At 33.4% G+C, this 8,152-nt stretch overlaps 1 protein-coding gene across 1 annotated transcript in view; it reads left to right on the forward strand.

Annotated features, from left to right (window-relative positions):
• Positions 1 to 7,205, forward strand: part of LOC111381411 (N-terminal acetyltransferase B complex auxiliary subunit NAA25-like) — a gene marked incomplete at its 5' end in the record, with an annotated part of 15,682 nt that extends 8,477 nt beyond the window's left edge. The window contains 9 exons of the mRNA XM_023005186.1: positions 597 to 727; positions 1,554 to 1,630; positions 2,284 to 2,358; positions 2,523 to 2,715; positions 3,940 to 4,059; positions 4,149 to 4,287; positions 4,522 to 4,562; positions 4,893 to 5,147; positions 6,208 to 7,205. Of these exons, the coding sequence (XP_022860954.1) occupies positions 597 to 727; positions 1,554 to 1,630; positions 2,284 to 2,358; positions 2,523 to 2,715; positions 3,940 to 4,059; positions 4,149 to 4,287; positions 4,522 to 4,562; positions 4,893 to 5,147; positions 6,208 to 6,903 (1,727 nt within the window). The remainder of the gene's footprint in view (positions 1 to 596; positions 728 to 1,553; positions 1,631 to 2,283; positions 2,359 to 2,522; positions 2,716 to 3,939; positions 4,060 to 4,148; positions 4,288 to 4,521; positions 4,563 to 4,892; positions 5,148 to 6,207) is intronic.
• Positions 7,206 to 8,152: the final 947 nt, after the last annotated feature.

Below are 8,152 nucleotides of genomic sequence, written 5' to 3' on the forward strand. Positions count from 1 at the left end.
TTTTTTTTTGGGCGGGGGGGGGGGTGTACTTTTCACAAATATAGAGGTCTATAATTAGTATTAATTTATTTTGAATATCTGTCAAATGCTTAGGTAAAAAGTTTGCTGACATACTACTATTCCATTAAATTGAAAAGTCCATACATGACACAATATTAATGTGAAAATCCATAAATTAAGTTCCATAGCTAAAAAAAAAGTATTTTTTGAATCATAAACATTAAAATATACCTTTTTAATTTTGAGCTGATCATTGTCGCTTACTGTCTAAATTCTCGATGCAAAAGGTTGATGTTGTAATCAATTTGGGTGGTAAAGCATAAATTGTCCTTTTAGGTCATTATCAGTTTATTAACACCTTTCCTGTGAATATGGCAACTATTTGTTTTTTAAACTGAGAACTTATCCCAACAAGTAACTGCTTATGTTTTCAAGTGCTTATAAGCTATTTTTCTTAAGCAATCCCAAGCAGACTCTTTGTTTAGCTATTTTTTGTTTAGCTAGTTTTCTTGTTTCTTGTATATATTTTCTTTTCATTTCGACTTTGAGTAACTTAGATACTTAAATATTATTATTATTATTTATTTTTTGGTCAGACCTTGAGGACTTAGCTGCACAAATGACAGAAATGTTCTGCAAGAAACTTCCATTGTCCAAGGATCTGGATGTACAAGAAAATATGTACGGTGAAGACCTTCTGTCAATGGCATGCAATATATTGGTTCAGGTATTATATTTTGTTCTACAAAATCGTATCTTTTTTTTTTTTTTTTTTTTTTTTTTTTTTTTATGTGTCTATTTTAGAGCCGTATATCTTGATTAAACTTGTTTACTTTTGCATGTTACGGGAGATTTTACCTTAAAACTGTCTGAATCATCTTTGACGTGAAACTTCTTTTTATTTCTGATTCCAAGAATATATAGTCGGTTCAATAGAAACTTCATATACTAAATCTGGATCCTTTTGTAGAGAGTCCTTGATGTTCTCTATCCTAGACTTAACACATAAAAGTGAAGCAAATGATCAGACATCTGGTTTATTATCCACCTTACTGCGCTACTGGAGATATAGTATTTTGTACAGGGATCTATTAAAACTTGAAAGAAACAACATAAGACGTGAGGTGATAAATTTTCTCAAGAATATGTGACAAAAGTAAAAAAGTCAACTTCCTCTACATATTTTGGTTTCAGCAGGAATGTTGATAGCTAGAGCATATTCTCATCCTTTTGTTTTGAAAATCTGGAGACTCACTGCATTTCTTTTGGAAAAATCCATGGTTATTTTGGTGCATCTATGATCTATTACGACACGTTTACCAATTTCTATGATTTGTGACTTGACATTCAATTTGTAAAGGAAAGTCTTATTTTTATTTATTTATTTATTTCCTGATATCTTATTCTTTTTCGAGTGAATTTGAATTTTTTCTGTAGATTTTGTCTTTGGGTTTCCATTTTGCATTTTTTTTTCTTAGAATTAGACTTTAGCACAGAAAATTGGAAGTTCTACTATTGTTTTCAAGTAATCGTCTTTTTGCATTTTGGCAAAGCTTTTTTGGCGTACAAGGGATCTTGGCTATTTGCTGGAAACAATTATGATTCTGGAGTTTGGTTTGACAGTCCGAAGGTTAGATATTTGATTTTATCATTGCTTAATGACACTATATCAGCACCGTTCTTCTACGATTTATTTTTTTACAAAGCATGAAATGTGCATCTCTCCTAGTAGTTGTGTAATAACTGTTCCAAAATGCAAATATATTCTCTTGTAGAGTCCCTTATTTGTGCTTCTTTTACGTGTTACTTTAAGGTTAGCTTCTCCAAATGATTTTGTCTTTTATTATTTATTTCTTCGTTACTTTGGGATGATATTCTTTCTTTTCCCATAGCTTCGTTTTCATTTCTATGTATTTGTTTGGACATTTTGAAACTGAGCCATAATTGCATTGCTTCAAAAATTTTCCTTTTTGAGCTTGTCATCTTGATACTCTTTGAAGCTTGTGAACTACTGATTTTGTGGCATTTGCTTGTAGTTTTTTCCCCATGCAATCTAATTCTACTGAAGTTTGCACGCTTTTCTTATTTGTTTCCTGGCGTTGATATGCTTATCCTGTTTGTGACATTTTGTTTATTTTGACATGTTATTAGACTATCTGTTGTACAAAATTGTAATGAATGTTCACATGACATGACTTTAAAAGCTTAAATTTGAGAATACTCCATTTGATTTGATACCCATAATTACTTGGTAACATGAATTTTGATGCTTATCTTTCACAGACTTGTCTGGCAGTACAAGATTTTTTTGGTGCACCTGTATTCTTATTGGAGCTCGCTTCCATTGGCATATGAGTGGTAAACAATATTGTTATAGCATTAATTGAATTTCTTGGTTCTTGGAAACCTTAGTTTCTGTTCTACTAATATTTATCATCTGTGCTTGAGGTTCCCTTTTCTGAAGCATGTATTAAGTTACAAGTTTTCTTTCTCAGCATAGTGACAACTCTTCTTCTGTATAGGTATAAATCCTTGGATGTGAAGAATATTTTGCTGGAGACCATATCGCACCACATTTTACCACAAATGTTAGAATCTCCTCTATGGGCAGATGTAAACGATCTATTGAGTGACTATCTAAAATTCATGGATGATCATTTTCGAGAATCTGCAGATCTTACGTTCCTTGCATATCGCCATAGGAACTACTCAAAAGTATGTAAGAAACCTGCTATATTCACTTATAATTTCAAGCAGACAACATTTTTCCTTTAGATAATGTTGGTAAAAAGGCTAACGAGGAACCTTCATAGAGTGTTTGATTCTGCAAATGCAGTGTTTCCTGGCTGTTGTTTGAGATCTATAATGAGAAAAGTTGTTAGATGATTTTTTTTGATTTAGGAAAAATGTAAATAGTGCACAAAAAAGGGTTATAGTTGGTGCTAGAGAGGGAAAAAAATAGAAAGATTTAGTAGACATAACTATTAAAGAAAGATCAATCACGAGTTCGAGATCTAATAGGGTAGAAGTTGATAATTTTCTCTTGCTGTTGACTTGCATAGTCCTTACTGTTTTATGGTTGAGCTAATGAGACACATCCAAGGTGAGGTTCTCTATGTATTTTATTTTATTAGTGGAGTATTTTTAGTTGATTATACTAGGAGGGTGATAATTGATTGGATTATTGGTTGTTTGTTTACGAGCATCTGCTGTCAGAATGGATAATCATATTGTCCCGAAGGGTGATAATTAGGTTTTGAGGTTCGATTATTAATGAGGGAGGATTTGAAGATGATGTAATAAGTGGCGCGGAGGAAAGGGAGAAGTTTACAAGGAACTATATGGATTGGATGATGCATACCAAGCAAGACTGTGGAACAATTATTAGAATCGCTACACTTCATAGAACTAAGTAGGAATGAAAATGCTAAGATGTTCTATATTAAAATGGACAATATAAGGAATTTGAATCCAACAACTGGATTTTCAAGGAAATATCTTTTAGAGCAGTAAGTGGTGGCACGTGATTTTTCGTCTTTTTTTTTCCCCCCCCTAAGAGTTTCTAATGACCTGTAATAAGTTGTTTTGGAATGTAAGTTCTAATTTAATTAGAAACATAACAAATGAAAGAATAACTGGCAAAGAACCATATTAAGTGCTTGGTTGGTACTGATTTTAAGTGCTTATATCTTGTGAGTCTTACAGAATGTGTGGATAAATGTTTGCCAAACATGCTCTAAGAAAGTTCTGTTGATGACTTCAGATTTCTATAAATGGTATGTATTGTTTAGAATTTTTTACATATGTTATGAGAGACTAACCAGCTAAGAAACCAAATTTGAATCCTGCATAACATTTTATTGTCTTTGAGTTTAAGCCACTTTTTTCAGAAGTACTATCTGAAAATTTGAATCTGCTTTCCTTTTATTACTTTCTTAGGTAGTTGAATTCGTTAAATTTAAGGAACGGCTGCAACGTTCGAATCAGTATTTAATAGCAAAGATTGAAGCACCCATTTTACGGCTGAAGCAGAATGCTGATAACATTGAAGCAGGAGAAGTAACTTTATTTTTCTTTTGATGTTTTTTCTTGGGTTTTTTCCTTTTATTATTTAGCTGCTGTTGTCAAAAACAAAATTTGCTTCTCAGTGCATCCTTGAAACCTTAAAATGCGGGACTCAGTTTCTTGAGCTTTCAAATGAAATTAGAAGCAAATCTTTGACCTTCAATGAGGATTTGCAGTTTCGGCCTTGGTGGACACCAACTTATGATAAAAATTATCTCTTAGGTTAGTAATATTATTCTTCCTTGCAATTATGTAATGATAAAAGATTTACTGTAAATACTGGTTGAATTCTGAAGTTCTTATAAAGTAATGCTACATGCTTAAAGTATCATTGTATTTTAGCAAGTTCAATTGCAAAATCCTCCCTTCCACTATCTGATGAATAATGTACTACTGGTGCAAACAAGTCTCAGTGAATGATTTCCACAGCTAATGACAGTTTTCATTTGTTTCCAGGACCCTTCGAAGGAGTGACCTATTGTCCAAGAGAAAATATGGTGCGAAATTTGGGCCATCTATTTAGTATTTCAGTGTCATGTTTTAATGAATCCAATTTTTATTTTCATGTAAACATGTCTTGAATGGTGAATTTTATCCATTTTGGAAAAAGGGGAAGTTGCAGATTTTTATCTATGCATTACTTAAACATTCTCCTGAAATATATTTGACATTGAGTTTTCAGAAGATCTTTGTGCTTTCTATGTTTTTTTTACCCTTCAAATACTTTCATCTGTGTTGATATATTTTTTGCGGTGTTTAGTGTCCACTGCTGCAAGAACTTTGTAACTTGATAAAAATTTAATTCACTCTTTTTGCTGCATTACCAGATTAAACAAATGGAAGCCAATGTATTAAAAACTGTTGAAAAGAGATCTCTTCTTCCACGGATGATCTATTTGTCCATACACACTTCTTCATTGTCAGTTAAGAAAAGTGTTGAAGCCAACGGGTCCTCATTAGATCCGAAGTTCTCATTAGAGCTGAAAAGTTTACTTGAGCGTTATGCCAATATCTTGGAATTTCCCTTCCATGATGCAGTAGAACTTGTTTTGGGCGTTTCAAGTGGTCGGAAGCCCTTGGAGGTATGATCTTTTGATTTCACTGTTCTTTTTTGTTGCAATGCTTACCTCTACTTTTTCATTTTTTTCATCCTGCCATTGGCAATTGGCAGGTTGGGGAATGGGAATAGGTATCAACGTGTTTGGGTTTGATTATGGTGATTTTTTTGAAGACCGGTGATCTATTTTCTGACTTTTCGTTATTCGATAAAAGTACATGCATCAGTGGTGGTATTATTTGAGACTGAGACGACGAGTCATGAAGTTTTATGTAGGCCTTGGCATGTTACGTTGTCAAACTTTTCATACTACACTTTTTTCTCTCTCCTGTGAAATAGGCTTTGAAATATATGTATTCTTTTGTTCCAAAATCTAGAGACTTCAACGTGTGCCAGGTTTGCTAGATAAGAAAATTGAACATCCTTGTTGGCGAAGTTTCATTCTGCCTTCAGAATTTTTTTATTTTTTATTATTATTATTTTTAACAGTAATAGACGAGTTGCATTAATATGATACAAGAGTAAGGGGACAAATTATGATATTAGGAACCTTTGTTGTGCATGCCTTGCTTCATTTGCCAAGAGATTTTTATGCAAACTGTTGGCCATAGATTAGGACTGGCCTTTTCTTTTTCCACTTGCTTTTTGTATGTACCCTTCCAAAAATATACCCCTTGGGAATTGTAACTTGCTATATCTGGACATTTCCATCGACTCTTCTTTTTGAGATTTGAGTTCTATGTTACATGTGAGAATTATGAGTCATCTACAGTGGGTGTGTACGTGTTATATTGCTAGTCACAATTTTGACTTAACTAAGAAAAGCAGACTTGCTTTCATGTTAAAGAGTAAATAATGGTCGTTGTTGAGGTAGGCTGATGGCGAGGGTGCTACAGAGGTGCCAACATAGTTGGGATGTCATGGTGCACCTACTGATCCCTTTCATCAACTTCTTTGTATAAAATATAATAGCAATTTTGATTTGATTGGAAAATTCACTTTATGTTGGGAATTGCACATTGCTTGATGCGCCTTTTTAAGACAGGCTTCTGGTTAATGATTAAATTAAATTTATACTTGGGCAGGCATTAGGTCCGGCTATTGTTGACTGGATGAATTTTGCTGTGTTTTACAATGCTTGGAATCTAAATTCTCATGAGATACGGCTCTCAGATAAAGACGATTCTAGCTCTGGTACTTGGCACCTTGTTAACTTGCTGATGAGGAAGTATGTGCTAGAGAAGATTGAGTCGACAGGTTCTCTGATCTCTTCTCCTGGAAGTGATTTTCCCATATTGGTGCAATTGGTAACAGAACCCTTAGCTTGGTATAGCCTAATTATCCAGTCTTGCATCCGATCACTTCTTCCTTCGGGAAAGAAGAAAAAGAAAGGTGGACTTGCAGAACAGATAAACTCTAAGCTGTTTCACGAGTTACAAAATGCAATCCAATCTGTGTGCGATATAATACAAATGGTTGCAAAATGGTTAAGCGATCAAATTGATCAAGCGGATGATGAGAACTTTGAAGCCATATTCTCCTCGATTCATAGAGATGCAAGTACTGGAGGGCCTGGGAAGGTCTTCCAAATACTCTCATCTTCTATGTCCGTGATGGAAGATTCTGAGTTGGGTGAGAGGATTTCTCAAGCATTACAATCTTGGAGTCCTGCCGATGTCACAAGGAAGATCATTAATGGACAGACTACTCTAATTTCAGAGTTTCTGAAGATATGCAAATTGAAAGTTAAATCATTGCAAGCACTTAAACTTCAAATTTAGCTCGTAATTACACGGGGGCTATGTTGAGTGAGTCGAGGAGACTGCAGGATGATGGCAGTTTTTCGCATCTTTTTTGCGATGGTGCAATTTTGATAGCTTGTTATATTTTCCTTCTCAGGATTGGCTTCTAGTTATCAATGTACACTAATTTAACATGATTCTTTGAGAATAATTATTATTTTACCGCTGTTCTGTAATCGGTGTATCAACATAAATTTGTTATTTACTAATGAATTTATTGTTGTAAAAGTGCTTTCCCCCAAAAACATAGTGAAAGTGTGCGCAAAATTGTGGAGTATCAATTGCTAATTCTTGAAACAGTTCATTTTCATGACGATATTCATGTAAATGTAGAATAGGAACATCTCGACAGCTTATTATCTACTTATTTATGATGCTAACGGTGAGTTATATAGTATTGAACATCATTGAATTTGACAATTGACATGCTGTCTGGTCGAACATTGTTAAATTTGCGATGAATTAGTTTAGTTAATGTCTGCTTTTTGTCTTGAAAGGAAGTTCAATTTCAAATATTGATGCATTCACATATTATCAATCCATAGCAAGTTTTTGTTCTGAACATGTGTAAGTTGGGCAGGCAGCCTAACTCTTGTGTGAAATGTACCTCAAAATGATTTTGTGATATACTAAGATGTCTGAAGCAAACTAATCAAATATTACTTGTTTTTAATTATTTAATTTAATTTAATTTTTTTAAAAAAACAGATTAGTGCCTTGATTGAAGCTAACTAATCACTTCATATTCATCACCTACTGTGAATATGGAGTTGTGTAATATAAAGGCATTTTATTCCAACTTTAGTTGAATGCATTTACTAATAATTAATGCCCCAAATATGTTAATAAAAAATATTATAAAATATTGCAAGGTTTTTTTAGACTAACTTTAAGTTCCATCCACATAAGTTAAGCCCCGCTTGGTAGCAAATTTTCACCTTAAAAAATTGATTTTTTGATTGTTATTTCACTATTTCAGTTGTCATTTTTTACTTCTTCACTTATAGGTGGGATTCACTTCTCTCTAATGGCCAAAAAATCAATTCTCATAATCATTACCGAACAAGTCCTAAATGTCAATTTCGCATTATCAATCATTTGTTATTCTTATCATTATTACTCACAACGGTTTTCAATAAAGGAAGATCGTTAACAAAGTAGGTTGATAATCAACATAAAATGTTGTTTAGGTGCCTTGGCTAGTAGATTTCGATCGCGGTCTTCCATT

The sequence above is a fragment of the Olea europaea genome, unplaced genomic scaffold, assembly GCF_002742605.1.
Source record: "Olea europaea var. sylvestris unplaced genomic scaffold, O_europaea_v1 scaffold2302, whole genome shotgun sequence".
NCBI lineage: Eukaryota > Viridiplantae > Streptophyta > Magnoliopsida > Lamiales > Oleaceae > Olea > Olea europaea.